At 40.9% G+C, this 16945-nt stretch overlaps 1 protein-coding gene across 1 annotated transcript; it reads right to left on the reverse strand.

The window, feature by feature from the left end:
- Positions 1-304: 304 nt before the first annotated feature.
- bace2 (beta-secretase 2) lies at positions 305-15270 on the reverse strand. Its single transcript, XM_069706118.1, has 9 exons — positions 14719-15270; positions 9118-9206; positions 8615-8831; positions 5614-5745; positions 4718-4852; positions 3672-3773; positions 3087-3236; positions 2831-2999; positions 305-1293 (listed from the first exon to the last, which is right to left on the reverse strand). Exons 1-9 carry the CDS (start codon positions 15013-15015, stop codon positions 1052-1054), a joined length of 1533 nt encoding a protein of 510 aa, XP_069562219.1. The 5' UTR covers positions 15016-15270; the 3' UTR covers positions 305-1051.
- Between the last annotated feature and the right edge of the window lie 1675 nt (positions 15271-16945).

Consider the following 16945-nt stretch of genomic DNA (forward strand, 5'->3'; position numbering starts at 1 on the left):
CTCTGATACGATTTATCAGTTTGTCTTAGCAGTAAGCTGCACTGTAAACATATGTGGAACCTTTAATAATATAACAGTGGTTATTTGAGCAGCTTTTCCCCTAAACTTCAATAAAACACAGGCAATAATGTTCCTCCACAGAAGACTGAATATATGAAGGCACTACTAATTTATCACAGATTTGGCATTAGATTTTTTTTTTTTTTTAAAGCTGAAAGACACACCTGTGGTTTGCAGATTATCACCTGTGAAGGCACGTTTTAGGAGGTTGTACGGCCTTAGACATGTATAATAAACAGTTGCACACGGACCGTTAACATCTTCCCCAGCTGCTGTCTTGTGATTGTCTGTAAGGGAGAAGCTCCACAGTTCGCTGTTCTTATAAGAGTCACTGCTGGTGTCATGTTTAGTGTATGTCAGGAATTATTTTGTGATTGTTTCAGTTTCATTCACCGTCTAGTGTTTGTGATGTCCTACATTTTCCAGAGTACCTTTGGACAGCACTAAACAGAATAAGCCTGAACTTGATTTGAGTGCTCTCAAACTATTTTCTGTTTTAGTGTATGTAGGTGGAGAAAGGCAATACTGGTATCATGGGCATCTTTCCAGTTGAGCAGAAGCAAGTTGTACCCATTTTTAATGAGCTTAAAGTTATTATGGTCTTTAAAAGCTATGAATACTGGACAGATTGCATGTGTTCTTCTACACCGGATGTCTCTCTCTAAATCAAGGCATCTACACACCGACTAATTATCAGTGAAAGAAGAAAGAGACACCACCAAACAAGAAATTGGAAGCAGAACGTCACCACCAGGAGCTGTTTTCAGAAGTGTTTTTGGGGTGGATTTTCCCTTTAAGAGGCAGTCGATCTGTCCGTGTCTACCTCCACGGGCCAAGCTGATGAGGGCAGTCTAGAGTCAGTCAGTGATTCAGAGCTGAGTGTCTCCGGTCGGTGCAGGCTGACCCTCACCCCCCTCTCCACAACTGTGGACGGGCTCTGCTCGCTGTCCCCCTGCCTGATCACCGCATTCGCCCGTCCATTTCCTCTCAGTCACTTGATGCGGTGGCGGACGAGCGAGGACTCGTCCGTGATCTCCCCGGAACGGTATCTGCATCTGCAGGGCAGGATCAGCAGGAGCAACAGGATGATGAGGACCATAGCACAGACTGCCATCAGCGTGTAGGAGATCACCCACAGGAGAGGCTCCCTCAGCACCCCGCCGGAGCAGTTAGTCGCCACGTCTGCTGCCGAGAACGGTCCCGCGATCTCTGACAGAGCCACTCCACCGTTCACTGCAGACAAAGCAGTCGTCGTTTTAGACTTCAGTTCTGACTGGTTCAGTCACATGTGAGCACAACAATAGGTCATATACCTTTAATTTGAACGCAGCAAACCAAAAGACAAACTGGACATCATGAACCTGAAACAATACGACTTACAACCTACCATAGGGATGGGCTGTGTATGAAACAACTAAGGGCTTTTCATTTAAAACAAATACAGGGAGTCACAGTAGACCGTCGGTGTAGCTTTGATCGTTTAGTGAATATTAGTGTTTATGGGGTGGGCCGTGCTGTTGCGACGCAGCGAACAAGTAGCATTAAACTAATAAATATGAACTCGGCTCTATTTAAAAGATAACATTGATGTACCTAAAATATCTTCATCCATATTGTTTATAATAAAAGTGAACAACTGCTGAGTAAAAACAGTAAACCTATGAGCTTATAAATGAGAAGAGAAGTGCAGAGTAGTCTGGCATGGCCACCAGACTGTGTTAGCGCTGGATATTAGTGTAGCTGCACCAACATATCACTCTGGTGTAGAGGAGAACAACACTGTGGCCTGTTTGTATTTCTTAAATGAAAATGTCTACATTCCCACAATCAAAACGTGCCGATTTCAGCATGTCGGTCGCTGCTTGAACGTTGTTGTTGTTTCCTGTTGCTATGGGGATTTTGAATACAGTAACATAAGCAGAAGGGGAGGAGTTTGAGATTATTTCATACCAGAGAAATACTTTATACTTTAATGATAATGAACACATTTTTTTTTTTTTTTTACACCTTTACAAAAGGAACAATTAACTTTTACTTATGGGAGCTTCTTAAAATCAACATTTGTCTTATTTTGGCAACTACTGAGCAGCATCCTCAAATTCATTTTGAAACCGAAATCAGTTGTTTTGTTGAAGTGCGAGTCATCAATAGTTAAATTTCTTTGTGGATTTCACCAGACAGCTCAGAAATTAGAGCTGGCAAAACCCAACTGTCACAAGCCTGCATCTTTAACCTTCAGCCTACATCAGCTCCAAGTGTGCTTGCTTAAAACAGAACAAAAGTGATCTTTGTACTTTAAAATGAGAGGAGGAAAACTTGCCCCGGCTTATAGTTACACAGAACTACAGGAAAGTATCACTGCTTAAGATTTAACCTTTGCTGTTAAGTTCATGGTGAACAGGATATGGTTTTAATTTATTGTTTGACAGTTTGCTTGTCAAAAACTTAACAATGAAGACACTTTATGGACTTCTGGACTCATTTTCTTGTTGTTAAAAATCATGTCTAAGATTCATCAACATTTGCTGAAGATAAGTCATTTTGGTGCTCTAAACAAATACTAGGGATCCATTTGTATGTTTAATATTTTAAACAAGCACCTTATAAATAAGACAATTCATAAATTAGAAAATACAAAAATCACAAATAAATTTAAGATGATGGAGGATACATTTATTGCCCAGTCATTCCTTCCGTAACAGTCTGAAGACAGACTTCTAAACATTGTTAGGAAGTTAGCAGTACTTCGTCACGGCACTCGTACCCTCACCTGCACAGCTGCTGAGAGCGAAGCCCAGCCTGCGCTGATCCCGGTCGAACACCACGTAGAAGCCTTCCATAACAGTGGCACCGATCACCAGGCCGTTAGCTGACGAAGACACTCCGAAACGGAAGCAGTTCAGCGTGCCGTCCACGTCTGTGATTGGCTGGATGTACAGCTGCGAGATGACATGAAATGTAGACCGTTGAGTATATGGTAGCTTGATGAAGACTTCTTATTTTGTTTTGTTTATGTCCCCAGATACCTGAGGCAGGATGGTGATGCGGAAGGACTGGCTGGTGTTCGTGGCCCTTAGGTAGATGGACAGCTTGGGGAAAAACCTCCACGGGGTCTCTCCCTTCAACCAGCATGCAAGCTTGGTGCCATCCCAGAAGCCTGAGGAGAAATCCTGGATCTGCATCAAAGAGGAACAAAGACAGAGAAATAGACAAAGAGAGACAGAAGAGGACAGGCAGAGCGAAAGATAAACACAGAAACAGAAGGTCAGTGCAGCACCAAAACAGGTTTTGATGTTTTCTTTCATTTTCCCACTTGGGATTCATCCACAAGGACGGTGTGGGCACTTTAATTGAAAACGTTGCTTCCAAGTTCAAATTAACCTTGAGAACTGTTTGTTTGCAGCTCCAAAAGGTGAAATGTGTGTAAAGCAGAATGGTAAATAAACAAAGCCACAGAGCACACACATATATTTTTTAAAAAGGAGCCAAAACTGCCGATCCTCCCATTTAAAGCTCCTACGTCCTTGAACAGGGAGTGTGTGCTTTCTCCCCTGCAACTCTTTGCTCTGTCAACATGTTTCATCATTGTCTGTGGAGAGAAGGTGGCGTACCAGAGAGCTGCGTGTGATGGCTTCTACCACCGCATTGAAGACGTTGACAGGAAGTCGCAGCAGTGTCGTCCCACTGTCAACTATAGCTTTATCCATGTTGTACTGAAAGAGAGAAAGAGTGAAGTGCAGGAGGGTTTTACTTAGTTCAACAGGCTCCTATGGAAGACCTTGAGCAAACAAAAGAATATAAAATGAGGAAGTTCTTTCACAAGCAGACAAACTGGATTACATTCCCTCAGCAGCAGTACTGCTCCTCAGATGCTGTTACATTTCCGTGTTTTAACCATGACTCAAACAGCTAATCAAGAAGGAATTTTTTTTTAACCGTTTCCATCGCACAATCAGTATTTTGAAGATGGACTATCGGGGCCACATTGAGGGGAAAAAAATTAGAGGAGGAAGATATTTTTTTTTAGTCTTACATTTTGACAATAAAGTGGAAATGTCAAGAAAAAAGTCCAAATGTTGAGAAGCAAGCCTCATCTGAGCTCCAAACCTTCAGGATCAAACAACCTAATCAATCGTCATATCTAACAAATCCTATTTGCAGATGCAGGTGTAACTACCGATACTCTTTCGTCTGCCCATTAAAACCTATTCCGAATTGCACGAGTTCATCTGCACAAGGATTCTCGTAGAATCATATGCACAAAGCAAGTTTGATTTATTTTTCAAAATTTCAACTTTAATCTTGAAAAGTAATTTTATTACAGAAATATAATTTCAACTTTATTCTTAACATTTCAACTCTTTTCTTGACATTTTGACTTTTTTCCCAACATTTTGACATCATTCTCGAAATAGTATCTCAACTTTATTCTTGACATTTAGATTTTTCCCTCGAGAGCCAAATAATAATAAAAAAAAAATACTCCTCTTGTTTTGTTTTTTTCATTAATGTGGCCCTGATACTCTGTTGTAGTATCGCGTGTTTTGTGGGTCTACTTCGAACTTAAAGATACAATTTACTGGCGTTTCGGGGCCATCTTTGAAGTGAGCATTTAGGTTGAGATTATCAGAGAGGCACTACAGAGTTGGAAGTTTACCTCTCTGCAATCCAGATCCAGATTCTGGTCCCCGACCTCCAGCTTCAAAACCTCCACTTGGTAGTACCACTCCTCTATTATAGGGGTGTACCATACCGACCCCTGATACTGGGTTGGTTCAACTCCACCCATTATCTAAGAAAACAACAAAAAGACACAGTCATCACCAGGTGGAATTCACTCTCGCAAAAGTTTACCACAACACACACACACACACACACACACACACACACACACACACACACACACACACACACACACACACACACTAAGAAAACAACAAAAAGACACAGTCATCACCAGGTGGAATTCACTCTCGCAAAAGTTTACCACAACACACACACACACACACACACACACACACACACACACACACACACACACACACACACACACACACACACACACACACACACACACACACACACACACACACACACACACACACACACACACACACACACACAGGCACCTTCTCCATCTGTCTGCATCAGCGGGTCACATGATGGAGATGCAGTGAGCGAGACACCGAGGTCGAATGCATAACAGTGACAGACCTGCTCTCAGCAGGTCGCCGTCTTAGCTTAATTAGCTCCACTCTAACTAGACTGGGCTTCCAAAGGGGAAACACATTGACGAGGAGGATACCAGATATTATGTTTTTAAAATGCCCAGGTCTGATCCACCGGTGACGGATTTGATTTAATCTAAGCAGTGGTTCAGTGTAAATATTACTATCAACACTGCAATACAGAACTGGAGGCAAAGATGATACAAAATGTAAAAAAAAAAAAAAAAAAAAAAAAAAAAAGTGAAGCAAATTGTCCAAACAAAACCTTATTCAATTTGTTCTTTTAGTCAAACGCCTCCCTGGGCAGTCCCTCCTGACTACTCACAAGACTGCCTCCCGCAGGGTCGGCTGCGCTGCTGGCCGACAGTCCAGCGCCGCACATCTGGAGGGAAAAGATGTCAGGAATTCCCAGCTGTTGCACCACAGAGTTGAAGAAAGGCTCCACGGACGAGTCAGGCTAGTTGACAGACAGGAGATGGATGGTCGCATTAATGGTTTAAGTTTTGTGCGTTTAGTTTGTGTGGTTATCCACACCGACTTTTATATTTTCTCTTCAACACAGTATAGAAAACCAACAACATGAGTCCAGAAAACAAGATCATGAAAATGTTCAATCTGGTTTTATGTAAATTCCGTAAATGGACAACTGACTTGAAAACTAATTTAGTGATGGAGACTGTCAAAATATTCTGCATACCAAGACAGATAAAAATGTAAATAACAGCGGTAAAAAGAAAGTCTGTAGTAAGAAAAGAAAATGCACTTGTTCCTGGTAGAATTTGTATTTGTAAAAGAATATGGTCCTCAGCGTAAATACTTGACATACAACATAGTAATGTCGTAGACATGTTTTGCCCTGTGTGTGTTAAAACACTTAAGTCTTCATCTGCATGACTGCACAGCTCAACATTACATTTGAAACATTAAACACATGCAAAATTATAGACAGTTAGTACCGCTTTCATATAGTGTTTTTCCTACAATAAGTATTTGTACTCATTTTGCTACAGAAACACATCTTTTAACGAATGTGCGTGTGGACTGATGTGCATAGGTACGAGACAGTGGTTTGTCCTTTGACTAAAGGATGTTCTGTCTGTTTTCCTCAGACAGCTTTTCATGTCAGTGCTCTTCTATCATGTCATGCATGACAAACAGCCCTCAGGCAAACTAAACCTCAGTACTCAGGAGATACCAGCAGCACAAAGTGGTCAGTGTGAGCGTATCTGCCCCTCAGCCACTGCCATTTGATCCCAAAGGTTGCTGTAGTCAGCACAGAATGAAAGCATGTATTGTGGTGGGCTGCGCTGGCTTCACTCTTGCCCCGTCAACGCTAAATTATCACGTTCAAGAAAGCCGACACTCTGCGACGCACCTTGGTTTTTGTGCCTTTGTCACATTTCACACATGCACAGGATGTTTTTCTGCTGTAAAATTAATGAAAACAAATGGATTAACTGAATTAAATTCCCTTAACAGGAAATAAGGATATAAACTCAGGCATGATGAAATGCAGCTACAAAAGTAGGTTTAACGTGAACTAGGCAAAATAAACGGCATTATGCAAAAGCGTCACATCCTTGGCTGCTGAAAATAAATCATGAACACAAAACTTGTCTGTTGTCATGTGAAATGTCTTTGACTACATTCAGATAAGATCGCAGACGGAAAAGTTATTCAGTGCTGTAAAAGATATGTGGAGCAGCAGGAAGTTATGCAGTGCTGCTGGATTCATTTGATAAAAACTGCATGACCATATTTTCTAAAAAGGTTTTGCTTCCTTCTCAACTCTAACTCTCCTATTGTGTATAATTATTCTGTATATGTGTTAAAGTAAATTTGATACATTCACTTTAGTTTTGTGCAGTAAAAAAATTCACCTTTTAGTCATAAAAAAAAAAAAGGATAACTAATATAAATATATATAGAATAATTAGAGGACCCCATAATTGCACGGGATGAGGCTTAATTGAGTTCACTGAGATTATAATACAAATTCAAATGTTTTCAAATTCAAGTTTTTGCTACATAACTGACTTTAAATCTTAAAATAGGATACTTAAACAAGGATACTCCGAATGCATTTGATATCAAATTCAGCTCTGCAAGTAAAAAAAAAAAAAAATCAGGGCTCTAGCTGTGGATACCAAACAGTACTTTTCATTAATTAATTGCTGAATTGAGCTAATTATGTAAACAAGCAGAAGTCCAACCTCTTGTAAAGAAACCCAACCATGATCCCTCTGTTAACAATTGTAGGCAAAATTCAAAACTTTTTTAAACTTTAGAAAAAATGGTTTCAACATAACTTTTAGCTTTATATACCATCTTTGGGAAGTTTCAGTCAGGTTTTGGAGCTTTACATATCACAGAAACTACCCTCCTCAACGTTAGCTTTTAGCAGCGGACAAGCAGGAGAGTGTTTTAATTCTTTAAGACCAAAGTGAAGCCTTCGACCCAGGAGATCATGCCATTTTAATGGACTGTCTCAAACACTTATTTGGTTATATTTGTACTCACATTACCTGTGGTGTACCGTAAGGTTTCAATTCTAGGTCCAATTTTATTTCCTATCAACATCTTCCACTTGGCCAAATTATTTAAAGTCACAATGTCTCTACATACAACACAGATTTACGCTCCCCTGAGACCTGGTGACCTAAAAGTCTAGCTGCTGTCAATTTTTGGGTAGCACAAAATTTTCAACTCAGATGTTTGGCAGTGCCGGTTTGATTAAGATTTAAGCTTTGAACCACAGATCAAAAAAGTTGTTCTGCTTACTAATGTAACTCTCTCCTTTCCGACATGAATCAAAAGTCACTCTCATCTCCAACTTGTTCAGAGTGCTGCAGCTGGACGTCTCGCTGGTTTTAACAGACAACATTACATCACCCAAATCCTGGCTTCTCTCCATTTCGGATTGATTTTAAGATTTTTACTAATAACTTTTCAAAGCACGTCTGGGTATGGCCCCAAGCTACATGGCAGAAATGCTGACCCCGTATGAGCCAGTTTGTGACTTTAGATCCAGAGCTGGGGTCGTTTTAGCTCTTCCAAAGTCAAGGCTTAAATCTAAAGGTGAATGGTTTTTTTTTTTGCCATCAGGGCCCCTCGTCTAGAAACGACCTGCCTGAGGAGATGAGGCTCGCAGAATCAATGACTTCTTTTAAATCTCCCCCATTTTATAGACAGCTTTTATTCTTTTTCATTTGTATTTATCTTTATTTAGAAGCCTTCTGTCATCTCTCTGTTTTAACTTTAACTTTTGTGAACTGTGCGATCTAAGATTGAAACAAAGTTTGTAACTTAAAGACAATCCCTCTCACCCGTGACAGCATAGGATAGGCCAATCCCAGGATGCCCTGCCAGTTGATCCCAGGAAGGAAGAAGCCGTCGGATGACAGGATGGCCGCGATGTTAATGGTGATGGACCCATTCGGGCCATGGGGGATGGAGACTTGATCGATGCCCAGCTCACCTTCCCAGTTACCTTGAGTGTACCTGACAGCTACAGTTCGACTGGTCGACTGGTAAGTACTGGAACTAAACACCGGGAAGAAGCCGAGAACGTTTGAATAGTTACAAAGGCCTGCGTTGTTGACATAAATAGCATAGTTAAATCAAATTTAATTCAAAATCATATAAATCAATTACGGAGCAAAGATGATGTAATATCATACATATAAAAAATACTAAGCAAATCCATTACTTCTGTGGATAATCTACAATCTCTGATACATTTCATTGGTAAATTATACTTCAGTCATAAAAGACTGTGGGACTCAATATTGTCATTTCAAGAGTTTGTGTATTGAATTACAATACTCACAGTGCAGTGTTGAAGTAGTGAGTAATGAATGGGTGTGGAGCCGCAGCCACGGCAAAGTTACTGCTGCCCGTATCCACCAGGATGTTCAGCTGAAAGACACGGGGCAGTTTGCTTTAACAACCGCTCCGGTTATCTGTTACACACCCTCTGGTTTACATACCTCCTGGGTCACACATCAAAGTACGACAGCAGAAGCATTACAAATGAAAGCAAGACGCTGTTTGTTTTTATAGACAATTAAAAGATGGAAAATAAGAAAACTCCTCATCGGACGGCAGAAAACACAAAAGGTGTATTACACAAGAATTCATCAGGAAACCCTGAAAATGAAATAGGATAGTAGTGAAACAAAAAAACAGCCAAACCAAGCAGCAACCAGTGACGTCAGCCGTTGGTTTGCGAACTGACATTATGAGGCCTGGGGTTCACGTTTTGGCTGCCGCCATCTTGCTATTTTGAAGCAGTTTGGAGACGGAAGTGACCGGCGCTGTGTTACAAATGCCGTACTTGTGCACTAACACTCACTATTTTGAGTGCATAAGTGCGTTCACACTGTCAGTACAGAAACACGCAGTGCACTACGAGTACCAGGATGACGCACTCAAAACGGTCCAAAAAAGAAGCGTGAAACGCTGGACACGTTCCACCCTAAACGGTCGCCGTCTTGGCTACGTAGAGGAAGGGGCGGGGCTGACATTATCTGATTGGACACCCGATAACGGAAACCTCACTGCACGACGGGCCTGTCAATCAAACAGACACGCCCCCAAAAACATGGCTTTGTGAGGCCTATTTCCTAATTAATGATTCGATTATCTTTAGATGAACCGTATTGACCTTCTGTTTCATGAAAGAAGTTTCCGCACTGGCCTCATTTTTCAGACCTGGAAGCCACGTCCACTTTTATATACATTCAATTAGCCAAACACGTGGAGATGTGCATCTGTGACGGGCTTTTCATGCCCATCTGAAAGATCCGTGTTGGACCCGTCATAAATGGACATTTTAAACAACTTAGCAGTGTTGCATGTGTTTTATGTTTGTTCACAGCTAAGCAGCTAAAATGTGTACCACATGAAATTGGAAAAATTAAACAACAATCACTCCACTGTTTTTGTTTTTTTGAGGCAGAAGAAGCTTTTTGGTTGCAGCCATTAGTTTTCACGAATAAAACAAATGACATCATTTTTTATAAAATCATATGTAAACTTCTTTCAGATACTGGGCATGAGAAAAAAAATTTAAGCAGCACTGACTGCACTTCTCTGACATAATTACTCTCTAAAGTGTGATGTATGAGTCAAACGTGATAGCCCGTAGCTAGAGACACGACTGCGTGACCTATCCAGCCATTCTGGTGTGTGTCCTGTGAACACTGGGGACCGGCTAACAGCAGTTAAGATAATGTTGTCTTCCAGGCATCAAGTCAACGAGCAGGAACTAATTAGCCAGCAGACTTGTGTCCCCTCCACGAGTGAGCAGTGGCCATGTTAACACTCCTTAGAAAGCGTTCCTCGCCCCAACGGGGTTCATAAAGCTAATGTGCCACAACCACCTTCTGACCCAACAACAAAGACATCTGTAGACCATGTCACAAGACAATCTAGTAACTGCTACCAATCAATCTGTCATCACTCCTCTGTGGTTGTCTTTGTTTTAGAGACCAGAAGAGCAAGAAGTCGCTTATTTAAAACGTAAAATTACAACAAGCAAAAAGTCATTCCATAAATGAATACAAATTCCACATCCTTTGTTCCTCAAGCCCTCTGGCTAAAACGCACAAATGTTCATCATTAAACTGGTTACTGTTTGCTTAGTAATCCAAAGTCTCATAAATACTTCCTTGTAGCCAAAATCCCGCCGTCATGCTCAGGTGAGCGCATTAGGTCATTCTCAAACAGTTCTGTAATTATAAACCATTTGTATTCGACTGGTTCGGTCCGCTACGGGAGGCACCTGTTGGCCTGTGTGTAAGAGTCAGGTTTATCAGGTCCTCCTCATTGGGCTGGCGCCGGTCCTATCACTGTCACCGTGCCATCTTAAACCCCTCTGCCACCTTGCAGATGGCAATCGTCCACTCACACGAGGCCTGCAGCAGCCAAACATGCCAGACTGGAAAATACTGGATTCTTGTGTAGAAGATGAAGAAGGGTGTGGAGGGAGAGCAAGAGTATTTCCTCATCCCCACACCACCTACTGTATCTTTTTCTAGTCACACTATTCTCCCCTAGCTGAGCTCCTGAGCCTCAGGCAAATCTCCTCCCCTGCTGTGGCAGCCTGCAGTTGAGCGTTCACTGTCTAATTGGCGGTGGCTCCGTGGCGGCAACGTGCATCTGCTACCTGTTTGTACCAATTAGCAGATGTGAGGCTCTCGAGCCGACACTTCAGCCTGGCTGTGCCACATGCTAACAGATGTGGCAATTAGCGGCTGATTTGAATAGTGCCTCATTTAACACCACGGCCCCGTAATCACATCATCATTTAGTTAGAATAATATTGAGAGTATAACTCAATAGTATTGAGTTACAGGACATTTTGGCACCGCATAACCACTCTGAACCAAAGTGGATTGAGCTCTGCTGGCATGAATAACTGATATAAAGGCTTCACTGTAATTATGCACAGAGGACAGGAGCGTAAAGGCCATGAAATCAGAAGGTGGTGGAATTGTCTCCTCTAGCTATACGGTGCATCATGATCCTACCTGTTTCCAAGATATTAAAGGAGTTCTGTTGATGTAGTGCATCTCACTCGTAGTATTAACAAACCACAAATCCTGGAAATTATGTGTTACACAACTCGCAATATACACTTGAAACTAAATCAAAAGCATCATCCACAAGTTTTAACCTGATGTTTGTTCATGGAATCATTCTTTCACTTCAGTGTACTTCCTCTGGCTTTATAGAGAGCACATCAACTAACAACGTGTGTAATGAAAAACACCCTAATGACTGCTGTCCACACAGGTGAACTGGTTTCAGGGCTCTGGTACAGTGCACGCAGTGAAAAAGGTTTATTAGTTTATTAGTCAACAGCTGAGGCACCTTCGACACATGCTTCTCCCATAAAAAGGTAACAGATATTTGACATGTCTAAATGTACTGTTGATAAATGATTACAAATGTTAAGTTATAGTTGCTATGCATAGATGGAATATGTGATGATTAGTATTATTTATGATATCAATTTAATTATTTAAACATCAGAGAATGTTTTTTTTTATTTCCAGGGCTGAGACGAAATGTATGATGCACAGAAAATAAGAAATACTTAATTACAATTGTTCACGCCGTGCTGCATTACAGAGAAATACAAAAATGTAGTCATGAGCTTTTAAAATAAAATGCCTACAACCACATGTGTGAAGCAATCTATATATTAAGGACAACGCTAACGGCAAAAGCAATAATGAATCTAATGCGATTCAAGTGTTTTTCCCCATAACAACTAAGCCCATTAATAGGGGAAAAAAAACAACACATTTTAAATGCTGACTGGCAGGATGAGGAAATAGCAGTTCAAATCCAGTCACTTTAAGCCTCACTTTACCAATGTTTTAGGATTATTTTTGACTGTAATGATAATAGTCCAAAATGATGTGAAAATGCATAGGTTAAAACTACCCCAAACCCACTTTCCACTGGGACCACTGAGCACCGAAGCCCTCCACAAACCTGAGGAAAAACCTTAGGAGACTGAACATTTTGTTAATTCATTTCAACAGTATATTCCATCTTGTTTCTGCAGGTTGCTCATATCGTCTCTGACGAGGTGCAGTTTGAGGGTTTTTCTTCATGTGATCACATAACTGTAAATCTGCTGTTGTGCATCTACCTGAGCCTGTTGACAACTAATTAGGCCTGGTGATCATTTACTAGCTCTCCACGCAGCCTGAAAAAGGTCTACAGTCATAAAACGTTTCTTTTTTATTAAGTTTAGTCGAACTTTGGGTGATTTTCTTGGTTTTGACCGATTGTGGTGTTCTTTTAGGACGGGGGGTGTCAAGCATATTTTCCTGAAGTGCAACTTTGGAGTGTCTCTAAAGTCTGGGAAGTGTACTCTGGCAAGTGCTGCAACGTTATCCTCACAAAGGTTGACACAGGGCAGCGACATGGCAGGCAGCACTGATAAGCCTCTGTGAGCCTGAGAAACTGAGCTGTGCCACCCAAGAGTCTTAAAAGCTCTGATCTGTTTAACTTGGGAAGCCCAGGGGCATCGGGTCAACTTACTAATGAGATAATTCACCTTTGCTTTAAGCTCCATTTCAAACACATCTACTTACAACACAATGGCAAATTGTCGACACCCTCAAAGCCGCTTGTATTTTTAATAGTGGCGGGAGGATCCCTCTTCCAACTCATCCAGATTTAGTCCTCCTTAGTTTATTAATATGATTTTAACAAGCTGTATAAAATGGTGACAATAAATCACACGGGCATATTTCCTTGCAAACAATAGGGCAAGAACCAGGTTTAGTGCCATCTTGTACAACTCCAGGGCTGCTCTCTGCTCCCTGCTCTCTGCTCTCTGCTCCCTGCTCTCTGCTCTCTGCTCCCTGCTCTCTGCTCTCTGCTCCCTGCTCTCTGCTCTCTGCTCCCTGCGAGCCTCGTAATCCCTGTCAGCTGCCTGGTAAGAACCACTAGCCCTCACAGGCAGCATCATGTGAGTGCATGTGAGCAGGGGGGTTTAGTCTACCTACAAAACCCTACTTTACTTTCTTGATGGTCCCCGGCAGGCCTGTATATAAACAGCTGATTGTATTTTACATGGATTGTCTTATTAAAATATATCAGGCTTGTCTTCCCATGATCCTCATCGTGGGAAGAGACCCTAGTTTATATTTTTTAAGGAGAGGCATGGCAAGCAAAAACATATTTTGCTTTTATAGCATGTCTTTTTTCAGACTAGTGGATAGAAAATGTTGAAGATATATATTTATTTTTGGGTTTGTTCATGTTTTATATATATATGTATATATATATATATATATATATATATATATATATATATATATATATATATTATGGCTATTCAAATATTTTCTTATTTATAGTGATAAAAAGAGATATCCAAAATCCACTATATAAAAACATTTGAATTAGACTGTGTCCAATGTTCACATGTATTTTCTGAAAATGTATGCAAATTCCTTTGGATTATGCCTCATTTGCAGATTTAAATATAGATTTTCAAAATGTGCCATTCAATTAATAATTGTCCCAACATAATGTCATTCAATAAGTTAAGTTTCATGGTGATATCTATTAGTTAAAATGTTGACCCTGTCCACCTTCAGTTTATTTAAATACAAAGTCTTGTACTGATATGTAGGAAGGCCCTGTGGATGAAACTAACACACCCAGCCCACCTTCAGTGGATCACATGGTGGATAGACCAGCCCCTGTTCACAACACTGCCAACAGGGACTGAATGTTAAGACGTGACCTGTGGGAATATCCAGTGAGAGACAAGTTGGACAAGTAGAAAACGAAAGAAGCGGAAAGAAAGCTTTTTGAGTCCCACCTGTACAAGTGATACAGATATTAAAATAGAAGTTACACACAGTAAGTAAATGTGTGTGTGTGTGTGATACTGTACCTTTTGACCAGGGGTGCCCACCGACATTTCTATGTAGTAGCCTCTTCCAGAGTCCCCTTGTAAATTATTGACCATGTCCAGAAAGTTGACCGTCCCGGTCGGATCAGAGGCCAGAGAGAGGCCGTTTCCGTCAGACGTTAACGCCACCCGCCGAACAGGAGTCAAATCCACAGCCGAGGAGGACACGTTGAACTTCCCTGAGTAGATCCTCAGCGGGACAGAGAAGTAACACCTGCACACGCAGAAGTAGAAACTCAAAGCAAATGCCCAAAGCGAAACAGAAGCAGAGAAAGCCATGGTGGTGGCAGTTTTTGGTTTTTGGTTTTCTTTCTTTCTTTATAACGTTTTGGTGAAAGTCTCGGGGGAAAAAAAGAGTTGCTCCTCGCTCAAAGTTTGCTCCTTAAGTTTTCTGATTGGCCATCCTGGAAACTTTGCCTCTCCCCCGTCAAAAAAATAACACGCACACACTCACATATTAAACACGGTGCGAGTGACACGCAAAAACCTGTCTGCTGTCTGTGTATTTTCTTCAAGATGTTTCGCCTCCATCCACTCCCCCAACCGCCAGGCAAGTGAGCCGCAATACAAAACTCGACTTCCGGTTATTATTTTCAAATTAAAGGAATCGGTTATTATTTTTGTGAAGCGAACAGTAGAAATGTCACATGGGTTACAATTGTTGATCAAAATGCTTAGCTATGGGCCTGTAAATATAGGTATGAATGGGATCCTACAAGTAACTATTAGTCAACAAATCAATTAATGATCAGCAGAATATTAGTGCCTAGTATTTTGAGAATAAGTTAATTGTTTTGGGTCATTTATAATGAAAACTTCCACTGGTTCTAGCTTCTTACATCTGAATACATTCTAGTTCCTTTACTCTCCCTCATAATACCGTTTAGTTGTGGACAAAACAAGACATTTTAGGCTGCTCTTGGGCTTTGAGAAATACTGATCAACATTTGTTTTGACTATGTTCTGACTTTTTAACGACTAAACAAATAATCAATTAATCAAGAAAATAATTAAGTCACTTGATCTAAAATGCATACTTTTTGTTGGTACTCTGTACTTGTTTTAGTTAAAAAAACAAAACACTTATCTGTCAATCTTTTATTTTGAAGGCAGAGTGGGCGAATCGTTGGTCTTATTGCTGAACCCTCGACTTCGCTGTTTTCACCACTTCCTGCACGCCTGGTGACAGATTTAAACCGATCATGCGTGTCAAACATTTCCCACCATAATTTGGATTGATGTGAATCGCCACACGAACACTTGGGGGCATGTATCCATCCTTTTGACTGTAACTAAAATTGCTCATTGCTCCACAGTTTTTGCTTCACTTATGTATTTACAGTGCAAATTCAATTTTCTATCCTTTTGTCCCTGGCCTTTGGTTGTTTTGTTATGGTAGTCTATTTCATCTTTTTTTCAGCCGCAGCAATTCACACATTCTTACATCAGGAAACGTCACAATGTGCAAAAGTTGTAAAATCTAAAGGCTGTCAGTCAGTTTAAAAGCATTAATTCAAAGCATGTTTACAGTTAATCTCTCACCTGCAATCTACAAACTACATAAATGTTTTCTCTTAGTTTAGAGACTCCTTATTTTCAGTAGTAGGATTGCTATGCAGCACTAAACTTGCATATGTCTTTTTATGTTTCTCAGAGAGTTTTATTTGTTCAAAGATGACTCACATGTCTGTAGGATTCTGGCAATTAATTTGATCTAATTACCCAGGAGGTTATGCTTATTTGGTGCGGTAGGGATACCATTTACGAGTTATTTTAGCTCATAAATCCGAACTAACCAACACCAAAATGTCATTGTACGGCTATAACACACGCCTTTTCTACACAAGCACCTGTTTTGCAACCCACCGTACCCCCTGCTAACCGTCCCACGGTGGATCTAAAGCACTCGGGATGCCAGGCTTGAATGGTGACAGTACGGAGGAGAAGCACGGCCCCAAACAGAAGCCTGTTGTAACCAGTTGAAGCAGATGCCGGCCACCTCTGAGTCTCGTCCTTTCAGAGGTCTATTCTTGTTAAAAGTGAGTTTTTCTTCCCCTTCGTTGCCAAATGTTTGCTCATGTGGAAACTGTTGAAATGTTGGGTTTCTCTCTATAATATTGCAAGATCAAACTTAAAACAGCAAGCCGTCTTTATGGAGCACTATGGTATAGTGGCTTCATAGTGGGCATTGTGAGGCTTCAATATTTTG

Source organism: Brachyistius frenatus, unplaced genomic scaffold, assembly GCF_029030835.1.
Source record: "Brachyistius frenatus isolate BFR_SWC_R1_liver_20210118 unplaced genomic scaffold, ASM2903083v1 Contig_1, whole genome shotgun sequence".
NCBI classification, from domain to species: domain Eukaryota; kingdom Metazoa; phylum Chordata; class Actinopteri; family Embiotocidae; genus Brachyistius; species Brachyistius frenatus.

What these genes read in the sequence shown, in the direction of transcription:
- bace2 (XM_069706118.1), bottom strand. Translation starts at nt 15,015, where the DNA reads ATGGCTTTCTCTGCTTCTGTTTCGCTTTGGGCATTTGCTTTGAGTTTC. An exon ending in CCATCACACGCAGCTCTCTG is followed by an intron (nt 3,237 to 3,671) that starts GTACGCCACCTT and finishes TCTTTGATGCAG; the next exon opens with ATCCAGGATTTCTCCTCAGG. An exon ending in CGCTCTCAGCAGCTGTGCAG is followed by an intron (nt 1,294 to 2,830) that starts GTGAGGGTACGA and finishes CTTTGTCTGCAG; the next exon opens with TGAACGGTGGAGTGGCTCTG.